Genomic DNA, 23375 nt, shown 5'->3' on the forward strand with positions numbered 1-23375 from the left:
TTTTATCTAGAAATGTCATGTTTTTGAAAAACTTGTTTTTTTTAAGAAAACATTTGTATCATTATTGTAAATTTACTCATAGGGGTCTCACTAACATTAACCTAATGTTGATTTGTTTGGATTCAGATCGTATAATAGTTGATGACTTTCAAACTCGAATTTATTAATAAACGTTTTGGCACACAATCAATTCATATTAATAATCTGGAACAAAGCAATAAAAAAAAAGTTATACTTAAAGACACATAACACCAGCCAAGAGTAAGTGTGTGTGTTTATGGCAGCTGATTCGTCACATTTGCTGAGCTGCTTTATTGGAAAATGTAGCCATGTTTGGCGAGCAACCTTACATTAGTACATCAGGTGTCAATGTTGGGCTCTTGAGCAAAGCTCTTAACCTTCACCTGCTCAATTGTGAGTTTTGTGGAGAATTTTGTGGAGTGTGTTTGTGCTCTGATTACACTTTACTAGTCTGATTGATTGATTAAGCGCACAAACAAGAACGAAATAAAATTTTAACTGGAACAATTCGGTTTTTTTTTTTTTTGTTTGTTTGTTTATAACTTTGAAAAAGATAAATGAGGCCTGTTGTGTGTAACTCTTACAACTGCAAATTCCCAGATTGATGTAAATGTATATTATGTATTTTATTATATATTTTAGCATCTTATCCAAAGAGAGAGATTTAAAGACTATTTCAAAGCTCATGTTATCCACAAATTTTATCCTCAGGGTGACCAAGGCCAGGCCGGTCCACCAGGTCCTCCAGGCCCTCCTGGCCCCCCTGGGCCAAGAGGTCCTCCTGGAAACACAGGAAAGGATGGACCCCGGGGCCCTTCTGGAGAACAAGTGAGATATTTTAATTGTGTTTGTGCCCAAATGTTTGATTTAATATATACACTCACTATTTACTTGATTTTTTTTATTAGGAACACCTGTACACTTATCTAATCAGCCAATCGCGTGGTAGCAGTAAATCCATAAAACCATGTATGCATAGTTCAAGGTCTCCAGTTAATGTTCTTAAACATTTTCATTTGTAATGTACTTTAAAATTGCGATCTCTATGATTTTAATCATGGCATGGATGTTGGTACCAGATGGGTTGGTTTCAAGTATTTCAGTAAGTGCTGATCTCTCAGGAACAGACTTTTACACAAAATGGTGCTTAAAACAAAAAACATTATGCGAGTGACAGTTCTGTGGATAGAAATGCTTTGTTGTTTACAGGAACAGTAACTACAGTCTATAGTAACCTGCAAAATGTCCAAGGTTTAAGGTTAAAGTGGTACAAGAATTCTGAATTTTACTCCTGTCAGCTAAGAACCGTAATCTGACACTAAAATAGGTACGTCTTCTACTGTTGTTGCACATTTACCTCAATGCATGGTGTTTTTGTAAAGATTGATTGACGAGTCTGGTGAATCTCTTCTGATCTCTCACATCAGCAAGGTGTTTCAGCCTGCAGATCCTCTACTCACAGGATGTTTTTTGGTTTTTGCACCATTCTGTGTCATCTCTAGAGACTGTTGTGTGTAAAAAAAAATTCCCAGCAGGAGATCAGAGAGCAGTTTATGGTACTACTCAGTTTATGGAAATACTCAAACCAAACCATCTGGAAATAATATCCATAATGTTCTGGAAGTCACAGAGACACACTTTCTTCTTCATTCTGATATCCAAAGTGAACATACAGATGCAGCTCAGGAGCTTCAGTTCATGATTGTATGGTGTGAGCACAATCTATACAATCATGCAGATATAGCTCAAGAGCTTCAGTTCACAAATGATCAAAGCAGACATATGCCAATAGAGTGTCATTTGCCTGCTTTGATTGGTAACTCTTACTAGTAAAGAAAATGGAGTAAGGAAACATTGCCATTTGTTGTGGGGTTTTTTTTGTCTTTATCTCAAATGTTAGGGTTGCTACATGGCAAATGAATGCCATCTGTGGTTTCATGGTTTTTGTACTTTGTGTTCACACATCTTTTCATAAAGCAAAGGGCAGCCAAAGGTTGAAAATTACATTTTAAATATATGTTTTACTCACATTATATCTGTTTTTTTTTGTTGTTTTTTTTTTTTTTGATAATAAAGGTTCGTTTTCAAACAAAATTCCCATTAGTTATTAATAGAGGTAGAGGCACAGATAGTTGATTGCTAAAACTATCGGCTATCCGCAAAAATCCAAACCGATAGTTTTTCCGCCTCCTGTTCCGCTGTCATTACAAGAGCGGCCTCTAGAGGCGATCACTGAAGCCACATGCTGTTTGTTTTTACACACTAGACTGTGAGCTGCATGGAGAGTGATATTATATTTATTATTTGTAATTTAATTATAGAATTATATTTATTAATGAATATATGCATATTTATTTTCTTTAGCACATTTTCATGATTAAGTACTGTTTTTTATTTTATTATTATTATTATTATTATTATTATTATTATTATTATTATTATTATATAAAAAATCTACCGGTTGATTAATCAGTCAACCCCTAGTTAACATGATTATTTGTTAGAATCATTAACCAAGAATATGCATATATGTAAGTAAGTGTTTAGATTTATGAAAAATGGCATTATGATAGTAACAATACTCTTTTAAAAGGCTAAATATCTCTTGAAATGCATTGCTCATTTCTCTCTACTGTGCATAACAAATTAATAAAATAATCTAGCATAATCATCATAAAATAATACTGGTAGTCACTCCGGCACATCTTCTGTTACATTAAAGAAAGGAAAAATGATGAGGTCTTCACAAAAAAAAGTTTGTGGACCCCTGTTCTTAAGGTTTCTTCCTCATACCATCTCAGGGAGTTTTTTTTCCCTCACCACCATCCTTACTGGCTCGCTCATTCGGGATAAACATATAGGGACTAATTTATGAACAGAATGATAATAGATTAACATTTATATTGATCTGCATTGGGTAAAGTTTTGTTACAGTTTTTTGGCTGAATGTATAAAGACTTACTTCTGCACATGAAGACAGAAGAAGAACGCACTGCTGTAAAAATATTCTGCGGTTATCTTTAGTCTTTATTGCGCTCAGACCAGCAGTTTCGTTGGCTCACAACCCCATAAAGAAACGTTGGACATCTGCGTCTGATGAAAAGGTTCACGTGCTGGCAGCATTCATAAAAACAAGCAACTTTGATCATTCATATTTCAATAGGAATATGGCCATGCACAATAAAATCTATAAATCGTCATCATTTAAATTTTCTTTATGATTATGGCAGCCGCCACAGTTGTGCTCGGATTTTAACTACGATGTATTAATGTGATAGGTTGAAAGCATGAACGTTATACATCTTCTGATGTTTTGTTATAAAAAAACGAATACGCTTTTCTCGTATAAGCCTCCAGAATCAATACATTTTATATGTTGTGTAAATTCTTTACAACTCCTATTCAACATGGTCAAAGGGAAAGTGAGATCCTGGACTCCACATGGACAAATATGCGTCGTGGTTTTTCACGGACGAGAAGCGAAATACAAAGATTTACAAACCCGTCAGCTGGTTCTCAGAACAGATAGACAAATAAATAGATGAAGGAGTAAAGTGTATTGAGAAAGCGACTCTTTGCCCTCTGTCCATCCATCTTGCACGCAGATGTTTTGGTGGACGTGGAGAACGGCTTTGTTAGGTCGCCCCCTAGTGTTCACGTGATGCTCTGTTGAAATTACAGCACAATAGCATCAACGTTTGTTTATTAATTTCAATTTTTACACGCACTGGTTTCTTTCAGAGAAGCATGTCTTATTGGAAACATGGAATGTAATGCCAAAGAGACACGTTTTTTTTTTTGCTGCAAAAATGTGTATTTAGATTTAAACATGATGTGGGTGTTGGATTTTTTGTATTTTGTTATTAGCATATAATCATACCGAAGTTTCTGAAATCCCAATCGTTTTGTACCTGCTTATCAATATATAAGAATGAATATATCAATATATTAATAGCACATATATGAATATTGGTAATTATGATATGTACATATATATGATATAATGCTCTTCAAGATGAAGAGCTTCTTAACGCTCACCGATCCTGCGTTGCATGATGTGGAACCCCGGCCCAAATGAACCCCTCTTAGGTTACGCTGATTTCCTGTGAAAAATTTATATTAATTTACCTCCTTTTATACTTTCTAGAACTCGTTGTCTCTTCATTCTGGATACTTAAGTATCTTCTGTAACATTGATACGTAAACTAGCTTCATCAATTTCCAATCAGCTTTATTCATCTTTCTCTCTCTCTCTCTCTCTCTCTCTCTCTCTCTCTCACTCTCTTATTATTTCTTTCATTGTTTTTAGGGTGCCCCTGGGAACAATGGACATCAGGTTGGTTATCTGTACTTTGTGTATTATATTATATATGTACTTATCTTCAGCTATCAAAAAATCCCTCTCTCTCTCTCTCTCTCTCTCTCTCTCTCTCTCTCTCTCTCTCTCTCTCTCTCTCTCTCTCTCTCTCTCTCTCTCTCTCTCTCTCTACTTCTTCCTCTCAATCTCTTTCTCTTTCACAGGGCCCGAGAGGGTTAGCAGGTGATCCGGTAAGACTCCTGATGATCCGGCTCTTTTAGGTTTAGAAAGAGATCATGTGTGTGTGTGTGTGTGTGTGTGTGTGTGTGTGTGTTTCTTGACCCTAACCATTTAATTTACTACATTTATTTCCCTCTATGTAGTAAATTCGAGTATCATGTTGAGTTGTTTGTGTGTTAATTGTGTTAAGAATATAAATATCAAGGCTCTCTGTGCAGATCAGCTCTAAGCATCGACATTTGTCTTCCCTCAGGGTGAAGATGGTCAACCAGGCATCCCTGGCCTACAGGGACCCCCGGGGTCGAAGGTTAGTTGAATTATACTTTTTTTATTCCTTAATAAAAGCATGACGGAGCAGTTATCCAGCAGGACATAAAGTGATTGATCACATGCACATCACTTTTATGAGAACCTACATAATAATCAACAAAAGTATTGGGACACCTGACTTTTCCAGGTTTTCCAGGTTTTCTTTATTGTATAGGATGTCTTTAAATGCAGTAGCATGAAAACATTTTGTATCTTTAATCCTGACAACATACTTTGAGCTTGTGTTTAGTAAAATCTCACTTCCTTTCGCAGGGAGAACGTGGCGAACACGGAGCCAAAGGTGACCGAGGCATGGACGGACTCCCTGGCCTTAAAGTAAGCGTGCACAAAGATTTCCCCACTCCTTCAGCACAACATCCTTTAAGCTCATGTCTTTTATCGTCTTTAATCACCTTCATGTAGAAGCTGAGATTTCTTTTTTCTGATCCAGAATGTTTCATTATGTCTCATGCGCTGCGTTTTTCTTTCAGGGAGATAAAGGAGAAGTCGGAGAAACAGGACCTCAAGGGGAAATGGTGAGCGACAAAAAAAACAGATCACGTGACCAAATTTCAAACCCATCATCTGTCACCCTGTTCACCAGCATCTGAACACAGAGTCATGATACTCTACATACAGAAACCCACACTGCCCTGACTAATCTTAGACTTAAATATTTTGTCGTACTAAAAGCTACTAAAGGGTTCATTCGCCTGGCAATTATCACCGCTACAATTTGATCTCCAATCTGATTCGGAAATTTCACATCGTTGGATTTATCGTGTAATTATTTGTTGTATATAAAAGTCACGTAATTCCAACATATCAATATTAGCGAGGTTTTATTATACTGAATCGTGTTATGTGTGATGTTTGATGATTAGGGTCTCACAGGAGAGAAAGGTGCATCAGGCTCAAGCGACGTCATCGCCTTCAACGACAAACTGCTAGACGCTTTTCAGGTACGACATGATGAATGAAATACAGAACATTTTATCCAGATTTGTACCATATGATAACATTACACTGTATGGACAAACAGTTCTGGACACCTGATCATGCGATTTGTATTGTTTTTAGTCCTTATTTGCTGTTATAATAACCTCCACTCTTCTGGGTAGATGTTCCACCAGATTTTGGAGTGTGCTTGTGTGAGAGTCATTCAGGCACAAGGGTGTTAGTAAAATCAGGTGCTGATGTAGGTGAGGTGAGGAGCCCTCTGGGTTCAGTCAGTGTTCCAATTAATCCCAAAGGTATTCGATAGTGTTGGAGATCTGAGATCATGAGATCTTCCACTCCAACCCATGTAAAGCATATCTTCATGGACCTGCTGGAACAGGTTTGGATCTCCTTGTCCAACCGAAGGGAAAATTCCAAAGACAATTGTGTGCCTCCAATTTCATGGTAACATTTTTGAGAAGAACCAAATATGGATAGAAAATTCAGGTGTCCTGATACGTTTGTCCACATTAAATAGATTTTTTAGGACTGCTTTAGTGAATATGTACGAAATTCTTAAATTGGTGGAAAATGTTAAAAGCTTCGTTGTTGCTGTTTCCTGGCAGGCGATCCACACCATCAGTGTTTCGGTAATCCTCGTGAATGCATGGGTTTCTTGATGAGGTTTTCTCAACCTTTAATGTGTTTCTTCTCTAATCGACTTTAGGGGGGAGGGGATTGAGGTGTTTGTGATTGTGTGACTCGCATGTACGACCTTAAAACCTTGACTGCGTATGATGGACGGGAAACTGAGTGAATCAATGCGTATACAGTGAGTTTTCAGTCCATCTGTGTGTTCAGGGGTTTCTAGGATATGTATATAGAAATATATGTGTATGTGGTTAAGGCTCTGGGTGACTGATCAGAAAATCGAGGGTTCAAGTCCTGGTATCGACAAGATGCCACTCTTGGGCCCTTGAGGGAGGCCCTTAACCCTCTGTGCTCCAGGGGTGCTGTATCTTGACTGACTCTGCGCTCTGGCTTACTAACATGCTGGGATTTTGCAAGGAAACAATTTCACTCTGTTGTAATGTGACAAGTATGTTTAATAGCTATTCTTATCCAGGTGTAGTCTTATTAGATAAAAACTAATCAGCATTAGAGTAGTCAGGGAGATGCTGGGGAAGTAGAACCACAGGAAAATTGTTTATATGGAATTTTTACACTGTACACCTCAGTAATTAGAAAGAAAGAACTTTATGCTTGTCACCATTTAGATTTAAAGAACCCGTGAAGAACCGTTTTCCAATAAGAAGTGCATGTGTGTGTGTGTGTGTGTGTGTGTGTGTGTGTGTGTGTTTTATGTAATTATTAATAATTATTTTTATTTGTTTATAACTTTATCTATCTTGGTACTCAATAATCTCTTGTAAAATGGTTCTTGAATGGTTCAGTGAAGTGAATAACTCTGATTTAATCTTCATCATGGCATCTGTTAGTGGGTGGATTTATGTATTCGGCAGCAGGTGAACATTTTGTCCTCAAAGTTGATGTTAGAAGCAGGAAAAATAAACGTAAGGATTTGAGCGAGTTTGACAAATTGTGATGTCTAGACGTCTGGGTCAGAGCATCTCCAAAACTGCAGCTCTTGTGGGATGTTCCTGGTCTGCAGTGGTCAGTATCTATCAAAAGTGCTCCAAGGAAGGAACAGTGGTGAACCGGCGACAGGGTCGTGGGCGTCCGAGGCTCATTGATGCACGTGAGGAGCAAAGGCTGGTCTGAGTGGTCCGATCTAACAGACGAGCTCCTGTAGCTCAAACTGCTGAAGAAGTTCATGCTGTTTATGCTCGATGGGTCAGGATTGTTTTGGCAGCAAAAGGGGAAACAACACAATATTAAGCAGGTGGTCATAATGTGATGTCTGATCAGTGGCTATAAGGTTATGCTTGATCGGTGTATATGGAGGTCTCCTCCTAATTTAGGGTTCTATATAGACTCTTCAAGGGTTTCATCTGTTTCTACACTGGAATGTAGCACCTTTATAAAATTATTACAAATGACAAAACATTTGTTAACTTCAGTCGTCTTTTTGTCACAGGGACCTCCGGGTCCTCCTGGACCTCCTGGACCTCAAGGACCACCAGGAAACGACGGGACAAAGGTGAGCTAGAAGTGTTTTGATTTAGTGATCCAGTAATGTACAGGTGCAGTGATAAAGTGTGTGTTAGCTGTGTGGCTATATCATGTATCGTGTGTGTGTGTGTGTGTGTGTGTGTGTGTGTGTGTGTGTGTGTGTGTGTGTGTGTGTTGATACAGGGAGAGCTGGGTTTACCTGGACCAGCTGGAGTGGATGGAGAGAAGGTGAGCACTTCTACAGATTCATACTATTCAAATCATACACATACTTTTTGTCCATTTATAGTTACATTTTAAACTCCTTCTAGAAATTAATGTTTGTACATTAATGTTACTTTAGAAACAACAGTGTTGGTTATGGAATGTGGTTTGATTATTGCTTTATACGGAATAAATTGTTTATACAGAATTGTGTTGCAGTAAAGAAAAGACCAGAAATCTGCCTCGTAAGGAACTGATATGATCAGGAAGAGATTTGTGTGAACTAATTGTTAAAAAGTGTTAACTAATCACCGCTGGTTGTGTTCAGGGGCAAAAGGAGATGCTGGAGAAGCAGGAACCCGTGGAGAGAGAGGAGAGAAGGGAGAGATGGGACTCTCTGGTCCTGCTGTATGTAACTTCCTTTGCATTGTGTTATGATTTTGTTCATATCACCTTATTAGAACTGTGTGTGTGTGTGTGTGTGTGTGTGTGTGTGTGTGTGTGGTAGGGAATCGATGGACAGAAAGGAGAGAAAGGAGACAGCAGACTGGAGGACAACCTGGTGAGTGGAGAAGTTTATTAGAAGTTTTTTCGTTAGTATTATAGATTCTATTAGATGTGTTCAAAATCCTGCTTTTTTTTACCTTCAGGTTCAGATGATTTCTCAGCCGGGACCACCTGGACCTCCAGGACCACGAGGACCGCCGGGATTTATGGTCAGTTCAAGTGACTTTCTCTGTCTTTCTTTATGATGGCAGTAAATTTATGATGTAATAATAATAATAATAATAATAATAATTCATTATAAAAATGTGAGACTAGATTTAAATGTAAAAAAGATTCTTTAAAGGAATACTGCTGTTTTTTATGTTTAAAAAATACATTATGATTATTATAATAGAGCAATTTTTTGGGGTTTTAGTAATTTTATTGTCTAATAATACAATATTTCTCATAATTTAATTACCAGATTTCATAATGTCAAACATTTTAATTCCAAAATGAGCTTAAAATTCGATTATGTTTTAATTTTTATATCGTAAACTATTATAAATTATATTATACACTATGTATTATTTAATTAGATAGTTTATAACACCGCACAACATTTTTTTTTAAAATAAAAATGATTTATTTATTTATTTGCGATACAGTAGACATACAGAATTTACTCATTTACAATAGAATATGACAAATTCAGCTCAAAATTAATAAATGAAAATATCTAAAAATATATATATATATATATATATATAATATATATATATATATAATATAATATAATATAATTAAGTTACTTTAATAATTAAATACTTTGCCATGCCTCTTGAAAATATGCAGTTCAATAGGACTAAGGTGCATGTATTTCATCTGAAACGTACTTATTGCCTGTATTGTATTGATTACAATGTAGATGTTACTGTTTTTACAAATAAAATGTTCAATCGGGAATGTGATTTTTTCTCAGGGTCATCCTGGTGTTCCTGGTCCGAAGGTAAGATTCACACTACGATTTATTTCTCTGTAAAAACTAAATAGTTTAACACCATAATCATATTATAATCAACCTTTTGTAAATATCTTTTATATTAAAAAGAAAACTTGTTGTTCATGTGTTGGAAAGAAAGAAGAAGGTTATCAATTAAAAAATCAATAATTCTTTGGTTGGGCTGAGGTGAGGGGATTAAGACTGTTAATAATATATGGACAAAAGTATTAGGACACTGGACTTTTCCAGCCATATGTGGTTCTTCTCCTAAATTGTTACCACAAACTTGAAGATGTCTTTGGATGAAGCATGAAATTTTTCCTTCACGTGATCTAGGAGACCCAAACCTGTACCAGCATGACCGTGCACAAAACCAGCCTCATGGAAATATGCTTTTCATGGGTTGGAGTTAAAGATCTCCTGCTGTAGAACTCTGACCTCGATCCTATTGAACATGAATTGGAAGGCCAACATCATCCCAGGCTTCCTCACCTACATCAGTAGCTGAATTTACTAATAAATTTGTGTCTGAATGTAGTGTTATAACAGCAAATGCCGATTAAATAATGGTAAGGGATGTTCATAAAGCAGCACATTCTATTCTTATGGGGAAGGTGGTAGCTCAGTGGTGAAAACACTAGACTTTGGATCAGAAGTTCTCAAGTTCACATCCAAAGCTGCCACTGCTGGGCCCTTGAGCAAGGCCCTTAACCCCCAAACTGCTCTGTAATTCTGCATAAGGGCATCTGCTAAATGCTATAAATCTAAATATAAATGCTATAGTCAGGTGTCTACATACTTTCATTCAAGGTTAGGTGAATGAATAAATTAATGAATGGTTAATTTAATGACTACTGATGATTGATGATTGATGATTGATTGGTCTTCCAGGGTGATCTAGGAGAGAGTATTAAAGGAGAGAAAGGAGACAGTGGTGTTCCAGGAAACCCGGTGAGAACACGTCCTATAGCACAAACATCTCAATGCGGATTAAAACGTGTCAATAAATGTGTCAAGAAATATCACAGCAAATCCTAATGTTTTTCAGGGAGCTCTGGGCCCACAGGGACCCATGGGTCAGACAGGGTTGGTCGGCCTTCCGGGATCCAAAGGAGAAAAAGTACGATCTGGTTAAAAAATGATTAAAATCAGAGATATCAGATGTTTAGAAAATTGATACTGAGATACTGATTGAGATAATGTGATCTGTGTCCTTACAGGGGAAACAAGGAGAACCTGGATTAGACGTAAGTGTCTGATAACAGTGAACTCTAAAACTCCTGGACTGTAAATGTCTGACTCTCATGTGTGTGTGTGTGTGTGTGTGTGTGTGTGTGTGTGTGTGTGCAATGTGTTCAGGGATTTCCTGGGCTTACAGGGGATAAAGGAGACACGGGGCCTAAAGGAGAAAAGGTAAACTGTGCCTCACTTAAAGTCAAGTGCGAAAGTTTGTACCCCCCTTGTGTTCTGTGCAAATAATCAGGAAATTGTTTGTGATCGTTTGTTTCCTGTTTCAGGGCGATCGTGGTTCTGTAGGGAAGAGAGGGCTGAAGGGGCAGAAAGGAGAGCAGGGGCCGCCCGGGTTAGATCAGCCCTGTCCTGTGGTGCGTGACGAGCTCGCTTCCTCTTAACAACCTGGAAGTGTATCAGGATTTAATGTGTAGCTTCTTCATACACACTTTTCCTTCTGCTGTTCCCTGCTGCTCTATACTTTCTATTCTGCTCTTTATCTTGGGTATGTGTGTGTGTGTGTGTGTGTGTGTGTGTGTGTGTGTGTGTGTGTGTGTGTGTGTTTGCTGACAGGGTTCTGCAGGATGTAAAGGTCAGGCAGGGGAAAGCGGGCAGGTCGACGCCGGAGCTCCCTGCCGGCTGGTACTGTACCACTGTCTGGAGTGTGTTTCCCTTGAGCATGCAGAAACCAGCGTTTCACGTTTAATGTCACGTGGAAATAAAAACACACGTATTAATAGGGCCAGAGGCGAGATACAACACTCATCCCAATTATCACGCAAATCTTTTCTAAATATCACGAAGTTCCTGAATGATGTGTGATGCGGTCAAAAGTATTTGGACACCCGCCTTTTCCAGCCATATGTGTTTCTTCCCGCAAACTGTTCCACAGAATGCCCTTAGATGCAGAAGCACTAAATGTAATTTTTATTTTTATTAATCAAAAATATAGTAATAAAATTTGCACAGGATATATACACTATATGGAGAAAAGTATTGGGACACCTGACTTTCCCAGCCATATGTGGTTCTTTCTCAAACTGTTCTCACGAAGCTGAAGGCACACAATTGTACAGGATACCTTTGGATGCAGTAGCATGAAATTTTCCCTTCAGTTTAACTAGGAGATCCGAACCTATTCCATGCCCCTGTTCACAAAGCGAGTTCCAAAAACATACGCTTTACATGAGTTGGAGTGGACGATCTCAAGCTATAGAGCTCCAATCCTAATGAACACCTTTGGGATGAATGTGAACTTTGACTGCACCACAGGCCTCCTCACTTCACCTACATCAGTTCCTGAGTTTACTAAGACCCTTATGTCCGAATTAGCACAAATTGCCACAAAATCTAGTGGACCATCTTCCAGAAGAGTGGAGGAGATTATAAACTTTTGGCAATACAAGGAATTTTTTATTATAAAATCAATCTAGGATGTTCCCCAGGTTCCCCGCAGTACTCCGAGCTATAAAGAACCTGATACATGCATCACATCTGGCAGCATTTACTCTAAATCTACTCTCTTCTATTTCACCTTCACTGCATTTCCTCTCGTTTCCTTTTTCCTCATTATGATTGAAACCCATATTTTGTATACGCCTAATTATGGTTGCATTTGGTTGTGTGTGATATTAACCTGCATGGGTTTCCTTCAAGATATTTACTGTAATATTTATTCAGCTGTGTGTTTGTCATCATCAGGGTTCAGATGGACTTCCAATCCCAGGCTGCTGGCACAAGGTCAGTACACAAGGTCAAAATTCTGAATGGTGTGTGTGTGTGTCAGAATCATGCAGGCTGCAATCTGATTGGTTGTTTACAGTATTAATAGTGTGGAGTCTTTTATGATTTTTCAGAGACACTTGCATGTTTCTTTTTGTTTCTATGCACAAAAACTCGGTAATGTACCGCTATTAAGATTTCCTTTTACCAGAGAAATATATAAATGTACAGAAACGCTATTTTTATTGAAAAATCCTCCCTTAGCATGAAGAACAGCTTTACACACTCACAGTTCGTTTCTCCAAACGTTCAGCTGAAACACTTTGCCGTACTTTTTGGAAAATCTATCAAAGATGTTCCTCACTAGTTGGAGATTTCTTTCTTGTGATCCAGTTCATCCCAGAGCATTTAGATGGGATTTAGGTGCAGTGACTGGGAAGCATGATAGATATCACTCCAGATTACTTTTTGCTTCGATTCCAATGAACCACAGTCTAGACAGAATTGCATGGCGTGAGTTGAAGTATGGAATGGTTGCCATGTTGGATCAGGATCCCCTTTACTTTCCGGAATAAGACTTCAACCTTTCTGGCTACAAAACAACCCCAAACTATTAAGCTTCCACCTCCATGTTTGACTGTTGGGGTGAGGGAGTCTGCTAACGTCTTCTCCCCTTTACTCTGTCCTATATTATTTCCTCTATTAGAGACAAACATGTAAAAATTGCACTCATCTGTCTCAACTTTCTTCCAGTCAGTGGAGAGAATTGGACAGTGTTTTTACCTTCTCCTGAGTTTGTTACATATAAAGGAAAGGAACGTGAATGTGTCTCGAAAATGATAAATAGTTAGATGTTTCCACACATTTAACAGACTCTGTATGTCCATATATCTGTTACAGTGGTGGATGAAGTACACAAACCATGTAGTTGAGTAAAAGTAGAGGTTCACTAAGTAAAATGTGACTCCAGTAAAAGTCAAAGATCCCTTTAAACTTTCACTTGAGTACAATTACAAAGGTTTTTGCCTTCAGATGTACTTAAGTATCCAAAGTATTATGATTTATTATAACTATAATGCTCCTATTGTCATTTTTATCACAGGACTCTTTACTTAATCAACTCAGTTTATGCGAAAAGACTCGAATTTGACTCTCAGCACACTGATCTATTAATAGAAATATATATTAATGACTGATTGATTGATTTCTATTAAAATGATCCTGAATCCAAAACCTTTCTTCCATCATTTATTCCTCTCTAAATGTTCTGCTTGCTGTTCGAACTTGAAGTTTAAAAACTTCAAGAGAAGTACATGATTCAAAAGATCATGAGATCAAAAGATGATGAGATCAAAAGATCATGAGATCAAAAGATCATGAGATCAAAAGATCATGATCGTGCCATTGTACCACACCAGCAACTTTAAGAGATCCTGATTCAAAAGATCCTGATTGGTGACTCGCTGCATGTTCGAACAGTTTTTATCCTCATGAATAAAAAGGAACCAAACAGTAAAAAATCACATGTACTTGGTTTCTGTCCACCACTGATCTGTGATCTTACGAACAAATGAGGAAAAAAATGAATGGTGTTGAATTTTTTTTAGTTTTGTTTGACTGCATGCCATGGTTTCATTTATCTTTTTTTTTGATAAATGAACTGCTGTATAATATCTCTAATATCTAAGACTCGCATTTTATTTGTATTTTTTTGCAGTGATGACTAACACGAAGCGTAATCGGATATCTGTACATATTCCCACATCAATACAACCCCCGATTCTTTTCTTTGTAATAAAAGACTTCGATGATTGTTCATCAGCCAAAGAATTACATACTATATAAATAGATAGATAGATATAAACTGTATATTTTTCAAATGACATTCTCTGGACTGGACTAGGAGATTGTATAGGCTGTCTTTTAACCCGCATCGGACAAATTGGAGGAGCAAAGAATGATTTTGTTTCCTCCACTGCATGAGAGTGTGCACCGTGAACTTGCCGTGGTCAGCGCCCGAATCGGGAACGTTCTCCATTCTGTTTTTTGAAGGACGAGGGAACGATGCAGAGAATAAAGCGCAAGCGTCTGTCGCAGCCTTGAGGCACGTGGTGGGAGGAGGGAAAACGATCGGTGGCTCAACACAGGAGCGTCTTCGTGATGAACTGAAGCCTGGAGGAGTTGTTTTTGCTCTGGAGGGCACGTGGGAATGTAGCGGATCCCGTGACGGATTTTCCATCCAGCGAGGATGTTAAGACACTAGCTCTTTACTAGCTGATGGATCGAGAGCGTCTGATACGGAATCTGGAAGAGTTTTTTGATATCTAACTTTGAGTACCAGTTCTTTTGATTTGCTTGAGTTGATCATATGCTTTTATTTTGAAACATTTTTTTGGGATATTATTCATCCAGATGACCTGGTCGCTCGCGCGGTTCTTTTTGTTTGTTTGTTTGTTTGTTTTGTAATTAAGGAAAGTTAGCGTGTTACTGTATTTTTATATTCGAGTTGTTATTCTAATTACATGTACACTACTACTAGTTTGTATTATATTTTGTTAACCAGGTTATCGTATTGTCGGTATTCTGCGCATTACGATAAAGCGGCGATCTGTGTTTTCATTTTCATTTAGTTTCTGTATCAATATAAATTGATTAATTTATCTTTTTGATATATTATGGTATACTTACTAGGGATGCATCGATATACTCAAAAGATGACACCCACGTGAGATTTTGTCGGGAAAACGAGGATGTTACTTTATTTTATTTCGCTAAGTGTTTTATAATAACGCCGTGTGTAGGCTTGGGAGTTTATTTGAAATCAAGTGCCCTAGCTAGCTACAAGAGCAGCTACATGGACCTACTTTCCGCCTACAAGTGCGATTTAACGACCTTCCATCAATCAGTAGCAGCGAGTACAACGTACTGGAAAAACATAGATTTTTGACTCACTAGCATCATCTATACACATTTATTTTTCTCATCTAGCTAAATGGTTGCTTTGTTTTCCATTACGAATCGTCAATTCAATGACGTCGGGTCGTTCGCTAGTCAACACGCGCTACCTTCAGGTCCTTCCTGTGCACATGATACGGCGCTGGCGATCACGACGTAGTGAGGGAATTTTTCTTTACATTTATTTTGCTTATTTACACTGAACAAAACAGTTAGCATGCTTGGTTGTTATTTAAATTTTAGCTATCAAGGTCACAATATTTCCGTCGTTGACACGATTCGAGTTCACGATTACGGCAATAACAACATCGCCATAATAATTAGACATTTTCGACTTTCAGGTTCATGTCACGATCACATGGTAGTGTTTGTATGTAAGTGAGTACCGAATTGTACCTGGTAAAAAGTCTACACAAGTGTCAGTATCGATGCATCCCTACATAGTTTTACAATCTGACAAGGCTACAGAGAGGAATGTGGTTTTGAGGTTTTATTGGACATCATTTTACAGATGTATTTGATTGTTATAGACTTTTACTCGAAACAGGTTCATTTACAGAAACATACGTTTAAGTTTATTTTGCTAAACAAGTTATGAAGGCAGTTTTGTAGTGGACTTGTGAAATGGACAATTGCTTGCAAGTTTGTTTTTTTCATTTCATATGAAACAAATTCATCTTTTCTGGGCCTAAAAATAATTTTTTAGAAAGGGATTTTGCTTTTCTGCCATTTTCCGACAAATATATATATTTTTTAATATTTATATAAACGCACACACACAAGTATAGAAAGAAAAGATTTTGTACACCATGTTTTACCATTTTAAGCATCACAACTTCATGGTTGGTAATGTATACGAAGCCGTTTAGTGAGTTCTGGAGCAGCTTTTCAGCTGAGTTTTATTTTCAGCTTCCATCAATATTGTAATTTTCTCACTCTGAAACAGTTACTGCTGTTTTCCCCATTTACAGAAAAAAAAAAAGCTTTTTCAACAGCTGCATGCCAACTGAACATGGAGTGCAAGTTCATGTTTTTGGTTTGTTTTATATATAATAAATATAGTTTGATAAAAAAAAAAATACATTTTTACAGATGTTTTATAGACTAAATGAATTATTTCAAAATTTTGTGCACCCCTATATATATATATATATATATATATATATATATATATAAAGATCCGTTTTTAACATAGAAATGCTCATATATTTCATATAAATAAACTATTTTCACTTAATCCGACTCTGTGCTTATGTGTGTTGTCCAGGAAATTCCACACTGCTGTCTAACGAGACATGAAGCAATTCATTACCAGATTAAAGCTGCAGTACGCAACTTAGAATAAATACTAAGCATCACTAAGTCAGAAGAGGGAAACATTGTATACAAATGAACTGCTGCTGAACCATTCTGAAATATCATTCAGTTATTAAAAGACATGAAGGATTCAATTAAAATTCACTGATTAAAGCTGCAGTAGGTCAGATGCTTCTGATGAAAATGAAATCTCACTTTAAAGCAAGAACAGGAAGAAACTCTTCTGCATTTGCTGCTCATTCGTGTATTAAAACAAGTCATGAGGTCGTGGAAAGCTGCAGTGTATTACTCTTTTTTCACCTTTAAGGTAGAGGATAAATAGCATTCTACTGCTGCTGAGCTAAACCATAAAAACCTTCATTTATCCACAGCCTGCAAGAAGTTAAATCATGAAGGATTTCAACAAATCAGCCATTAGCTGATTAAAGCTGCAGTATGTAACTCTGAAAATGAAAATTCAACACTTAGAAAAAACAGTCATCTTTTTATAAAAGCATGAAAGATTTTAGCAAGTGCAATGAATAAACAGATTAAAGCAGCAATATGTAACCTTAAAAAAACACATTCACAGCCGAGGAAAACGGTGTCCTTTTGTTGTGTAAAAGTCTCATGACGGCACGAGGCGACGAGGAAATCATGAGCTCAAACACCACTGATATATCAGCATCTGATCACGCTGGAACCCTGGGAGTCGCAAAGCACAAATATGATAAAAAACCTGTAGGATGTGAGATTTATAAAAAAAAAATAAAAAAAATCAGGCATCTGTAACTTTACTCAAAATTCAAATTTTATTTAAGGCATCAGACTCGAACTGAACAGCTGCATGGCAGATAAATCTTACAGATTAAATGAGTGAAATGTCAGAAGTGTGGAAACGCCTGGTCTTATGGGTTTTGCATGCGGTTTTGGTTTGTATGCAACAAACTTTGTAATGCAAAAGTGTCGGTTTTCAATAAACTGCCACCTTTAGGAACCTCAGCAGTGAGTTTAGCATGAAATACATGTGGCTACGTCAGGAAAACCTGGTACCTAATTATAAACATGGAGGTTAAATGGTGAAAGGAATCCTGAAGCAACATGGCGACCATGCGATACTTTCATCCCCACCAGGCAATTCCATTTTGTTCTATTTCTGTTTGTCTGAGAAAGAAGAAAAAAAAACTGTCCACAAAAAGTGTGTAAAGCAGATTTTCAGGCTAAATGAGGATTTGTCAATTAAAATCACCTTTTTGTACATTTATGGATTTGTTTTGGTCGAAATCCATCTTCAAATTGTTACATGACCGAGTTTGTTGCATGGAGACTAAAGGAATATTAATGCGTTTCTAAAAAAACCCATAAAACCCAGGTGTCTCCACACTTTTGTGCATGTGGGTGTCTAAACTGGAATGCGGAAAAAACAGCATTTTGCTAGTAATAATATTAAATTAATAAAAAAACACTTCAAGTCCATCACTAAAAAAAGCAACAGGCGTGATGAATATATATATAAATATGAAATACAAAATGGATTTCCTCCAACAATTGTGCAGAAACATCTAGAAAAATAATAAATAAATAAAACTGGCAAGGTTTTTTTACATGCGTAGAACTTCAATAAAACTGGAACACATCCTGCAGAATGCTATTGCTTATGGACAGAGAGACGAGGAGACACGAACACCTCGACGTTACGCTACTCTTTAACAAACCCAAAGCTGTTTATTGAGCGAGCGACAGGATGAGGGATTCCTGTGCCGGTGTGATGACGTCGTTACGTAGGCGTGTCTGGAAAAAAATAAAAAGAACTCCATCGTAAGTCGGGAATGACCTGCATACGAGCTGAATGTTGTCTTGCGCATATACGTGTTCTCGTGCGAGATTAGTGTGTCGAGTAAACGTACGTACGTACGCGTGTTCGCCGAAGAACATCCGTACATCTTGTCTTAGTAAGTGCTTGTCTGAGTGGGCGTGGCCATCCAAATGTCTCTTGTGGTGTAGAGGATTTAAAAAAAATTATTTTAATCTGGTCCTGAAGTTCATGCACGATATGACTAAAAGTATTTGGACACCCGATTGTGCTTCTCTTCCAAACCTTTACGATTGTATGGAATGTCTGTTCGATTTGGAAGATGCTCTTAGCTCAAGGAAGCAGCAGTGGGTGCCTGGAAATGCTGGGATTTGAACTCATGACCTTTTGATCAGACGTGAAGACAATGCACTTGTGCACAAACCCAGCTTCATGAAGACATGCTCTCCATGGGTTGGAGTGGAAGATCTCCTGCTTATAGAGCGCCAACCCCTCAACTCTATTAAACACCTTTGGTATGGATTAAAAAGCTGACTGCACCCCAGGCCTCCTCACCTCACATCACCTACATCAATATCTGACTTTACTAACACCCTTATCTCTGAATGACTTCTCCACAAAATCTAGTGGAACATCTTCCCAGAAGAGTGGAGGTTATTATAAGCGCAAATAGCGCCTGAATGTGGAATGGGATGTTAAAAAAGGCTGATATAAATCTTATAGTCAGGTGTCCACAAACTTTTGTCCATATAGTGCACCAGTAAGAAAGAAAAAAAAAAACCTGGGTAGAGATCAAATTTACTGGGAAAATGTAATCATGATACAACACTGAAATCAAACACTTTCAGAAGAACTAAAAGCGGCGTGTGGAGTCACTGCAGAGAACGTGACCGTTTGCAATTTAGTTTGGATCTCAGGAGTGTCGGAAAAAACCTTCGGAATTCTGTGATGGGATTGGAGCTCGTATGTATTCCCTGTCTGAGCTGGAGATTCTTAGCTATGTACACAAACACGGTTGTGTTTTTTTACAAACAAACAAACAAAAAAGAACCAGGACCACCCTAAACTGCATAGATAGAAATACAGATGTGCATTCTGGGAAATAAAAGTGGCACTGATTGAACAGAATTTCCAAAAAAGGATTCCTGGTGATGTCCCTCATGCTGTTAAAGCAGGTTACTTGTTTAATCCGGTTCGGTCTGGAGCTCTATAAAAATGCATTACATTCGGGGAGAAAAAAAGGAGATTTAATTTTAAACGATTTTTCCGTCATCATGTGACACTGTACCATGACAATCACAGCGAGCTGGAACTGAGATGGAAACGTCACTGATGAGGTACCGTGGATCAGTATTACAAACATCGGGCTGAAGGACTTGGCTCATATTCGGTGTGTGTGTGAGACGTGTGTGAGGGACGTGTGAGCGACCTGAGTGGAGAAGAGAGAAAAAGAAAAGGAGGAAGGTGTGAGCCAACGTCAGAAGCCGGACGGAGTGAGGACGTTCATGTCACGAGGTTTGAGTTTGTGTACAGACAATTTTCTCCCCTCCGGTCCGGTCGCTTCCTGTTTGGAGGACTTGAAGTCAGGCGGGTTTTCAACCCCGAGGTTCACTTGGGTCTTGATGCTGTCCAGAGTGGTGGACTTCTGAAGCCCAAGGTATGACTGCAGACTGAAACCTCCTGCAGGTGAAAAGATGATTGAAGGTCAGAGGAAGAGAAAAATGTATGACAAATATTTCAGATATGTGACCTTGATGTGACCTTGCACCAGTTTAGATTGATTTCGAAAATCATGGTTCAGGTTACGATCATATCCCTGTAGAGAACCTTCAAATATATTTTCTGTGGGACCACCAGATGTGGGTGTGGCCTAAGCAAAATTCATTTTAAAAAACATGAACCCAACCACTACAATTCTCACCCGAGGTGTTGGACTCTGCCCCAGGGTCGGTGGGGGATTTCTGGACGCTTGGACGAACCCCGATGAGGCTCCATAGATCCGTTCCACGTCCTCCTCCTTCATTCCCACCCATGATGAAGGCTGATGTGTTTACTTGTGGAATGTGTTGTAGTGAAGTACAGGCCAAAGGAGATCCTGTTTAAGGGAAACAAAACAAAAATAAATTAATTCATCACAATAACCAGGCTGTAAACGATTATTATTATTGGATTCTGAACCGAATACCTTAGCTGGGGCAGATCTGGACGATGAGACAGAGGTGAATGGTGCTAATGTTAAAAGTCTGTCGTCAAAGTCCACAAAAAAACATCTTCAACTTCTGAAAAACAAACGATTTTCACATAATAAAATCAGCATTTTTAAGGAGCTGAAATGCTTCTCAGGTGTTAGAACGTGTGGACAGTTCAGCTCTAAAATGTTTAAAACGCAGCTGACGTCCCAACGATGAGGCGCATGTCTGCTCCTAACGCATTTCCAGCCGCACTGCGTTTCCCACGGACCATTATTACTGTCACACCACCCGCTAAACTCGTGCGCACTGGACAGGTAAACACCGAAACGCTGCAGATGTTTACGAGAAACAGTTTCGGAATTGAAAGAAAAGAGACTTTGCGAGGAAAAAAATCGGAATTAGGCAAACCTTATTTTATTAGTAATCCGAAATGTATTTTTGATTTGTTTATGTATATATTTGTATTTGCATTTTGATGTAATATGGCAATTAAATGCACTAAATGGGTTTAGTTTTCACAGATATTCTTGTATGCAATGATGTGATTTCAGCAATAAAAATACATTTTTCTAAAAGAAGAAACGCGTTTTTTTTCCTCTTGTATATTTAGTGTTGCTCTATTATCAGTAGGAGAATGCTGAGGATGGAGCTACCAGGACGAAGGAAAAGAGGAAGACCAAGGAGGAGGTTTATGGATGTGGTGAGGGAAGACATGCAGGTAGTTGGTTTAAAAAAGCAGATGTAGAGGACAGGGGGGTATGGAGACGGATGATCTGCTGTGACTAACCCTAATGGGAGCAGACGAAAGAAGGAGAAGAAGAAGTACTACTAATCCGATTACTCGATTAATCGCTGAAACAATCAATTACTAAAATAATCAATAGCTGGAGAGCTATCTCCAGATAACTTACTGTAGGAACATTTATTTTCCATTTGTTATTCATAATGTTGGAGATTTGGTGCCATGTTGTAGCCAACGTTGCTCTAATTCCTTGTTGTGGTGGAAGTGTGTGTGTGTGTGTGTATATGTGTGGAGAGAGCTTTAATGTTCCATCTGTGACGACAGAGTCCTGTGTGTCGTCATAAATAAACAAGAAGGTGCAGGTCATGACAATGCTGACAATCGTATCATGGCGTAACTTTGTATTAAAATCTAATTCATCACGTGCAAATCTCAATGTGCGTGTTATCTAACCGGAAACGTCCAAGGACTAAAGAGTGTGGCCGATGAAATGGGCTGTAACTCCTAGTGATGGGAGAATCGGCTCATTTTAGTGACTCGGTTCTTTGAATCAAAATGAACAAATCTCATTTAAACTAATATAAACAACTGCACGACTCGGACTAGAAGAGTCAAGGGAGAAAAAAACGACTCAATTCTGTTTTCTGTACATATTTTACTGAGATTCTGTGATTCCTTATTAAGGTGCGTTCAGTAAAAAAATGAACGAATCACTTTGAGACGACTCGTTCTTCTGAGTCACTCTAAAGACTCGTTCAAAATGAACGACTCCTGATGATGAAGAGACGCTTTTATGAATCCTAATGACAAAATGCTGCCATGACTCCCAACAACGAGACAATAATATGACTAACAATGATGCTGCTATGACTCCTAATAATGTAAACACACCGTTATGTCTCCCAACCACACCGCAACGATCTCCAATGTGAACACACCGTTATGTCTCCCAACGACGCTCAGTAAACAAGGCCTCTGGTGCTGAAACTCACCATACCGTTTAATGTGCCGGTTTCTGTCACTGCCCGCTTTAATCCGCTCTTTTATCCTCTCCATATTGTTAGATGTTCGATATAAACCCGCTCTGATACAATCCGACTCGATCCGCTGCTCACGCAAACTAATATTCAACCTGATCACCGCCGCTGCTCTCACACCGCAAACTGGCTGGAACCGGTTTCCTGATTCCAGCCTCGAGCGCCTTCAAAAAGAAAGTCCGCGTGCAACTCAAAAAGGATGACGTCATTGACCACCATCCGAATTACCTTTAAATCACAATTTTATAATTTCATCCATCATATTTTACTTACTTCACATTTTATATACTACATTATAAACACACACACACACACACACACACACACACACACACACACATACAGGTACAAATTAGAATGTCATTTATTTCAGTAAATCAACTCAAATTGTGAAACTCGTGTATCAAATAAATTCAATGCAAACAGACTGGAGTAGTTTAAGTCTGTGGTTCTTTGAATTGTGATGATTTTGGCTCACATTTAACAAAATAAACACCAATTCACAATCTCAAAGAATGAAAATACTTCATAAGACCAATCAAAAACACATTTGTAGTGACTTGTTGGTCTTCTGGAAAGTATGTTCATTTACTGTATATGTTCACATTCTATTCAATACTTGGTCGGGGCTCCTTTTGTTTTAATTACTGCCTCAATTCAGCGTGGCATGGAGGTGATCAGTCTGTGGAACTGCTGAGGTGGAATGGAAGCCCAGGTTTCTTTGACAACCTTCAGCTCATCTGCATTTTTTGGTGT

At 38.1% G+C, this 23375-nt stretch overlaps 1 protein-coding gene and 1 long non-coding RNA gene across 5 annotated transcripts in view; one reads left to right on the forward strand and one right to left on the reverse strand.

Moving 5' to 3' along the window:
* The window catches only part of col23a1a (collagen type XXIII alpha 1 chain a), a 120634-nt gene extending 105425 nt beyond the window's left edge, over positions 1–15209 (forward strand). For 2 of the 4 annotated variants that reach the window (XM_046849292.1, XM_046849290.1), the window contains 20 exons: positions 733–849; positions 4331–4357; positions 4543–4569; positions 4812–4865; positions 5141–5203; positions 5359–5403; positions 5752–5829; positions 7905–7967; positions 8123–8167; positions 8471–8551; positions 8652–8705; positions 8794–8859; positions 9612–9638; positions 10524–10583; positions 10681–10752; positions 10853–10879; positions 10992–11045; positions 11150–11236; positions 12564–12602; positions 14637–15209. In XM_046849292.1, the coding sequence (XP_046705248.1) occupies positions 733–849; positions 4331–4357; positions 4543–4569; positions 4812–4865; positions 5141–5203; positions 5359–5403; positions 5752–5829; positions 7905–7967; positions 8123–8167; positions 8471–8551; positions 8652–8705; positions 8794–8859; positions 9612–9638; positions 10524–10583; positions 10681–10752; positions 10853–10879; positions 10992–11045; positions 11150–11236; positions 12564–12602; positions 14637–14687 (1137 nt within the window). In that variant the 3' untranslated portion in view covers positions 14688–15209. Of the gene's footprint in view, positions 1–732; positions 850–4330; positions 4358–4542; positions 4570–4811; positions 4866–5140; positions 5204–5358; positions 5404–5751; positions 5830–7904; positions 7968–8122; positions 8168–8470; positions 8552–8651; positions 8706–8793; positions 8860–9611; positions 9639–10523; positions 10584–10680; positions 10753–10852; positions 10880–10991; positions 11046–11149; positions 11237–12563; positions 12603–14301 lie in introns of all 4 variants that reach the window. The other 2 variants (XM_046849291.1, XM_046849293.1) reach the window with 2 other exon arrangements.
* Positions 15210–19434: 4225 nt separating this feature from the next.
* Positions 19435–22774, reverse strand: LOC124386028. Its single transcript, XR_006925838.1, has 4 exons — positions 22580–22774; positions 20834–20927; positions 20570–20743; positions 19435–20328 (listed from the first exon to the last, which is right to left on the reverse strand). It is a non-coding gene; the product is annotated as an uncharacterized LOC124386028 (long non-coding RNA).
* Positions 22775–23375: the final 601 nt, after the last annotated feature.

Source organism: Silurus meridionalis, chromosome 5, assembly GCF_014805685.1.
Source record: "Silurus meridionalis isolate SWU-2019-XX chromosome 5, ASM1480568v1, whole genome shotgun sequence".
Lineage (NCBI taxonomy): Eukaryota > Metazoa > Chordata > Actinopteri > Siluriformes > Siluridae > Silurus > Silurus meridionalis.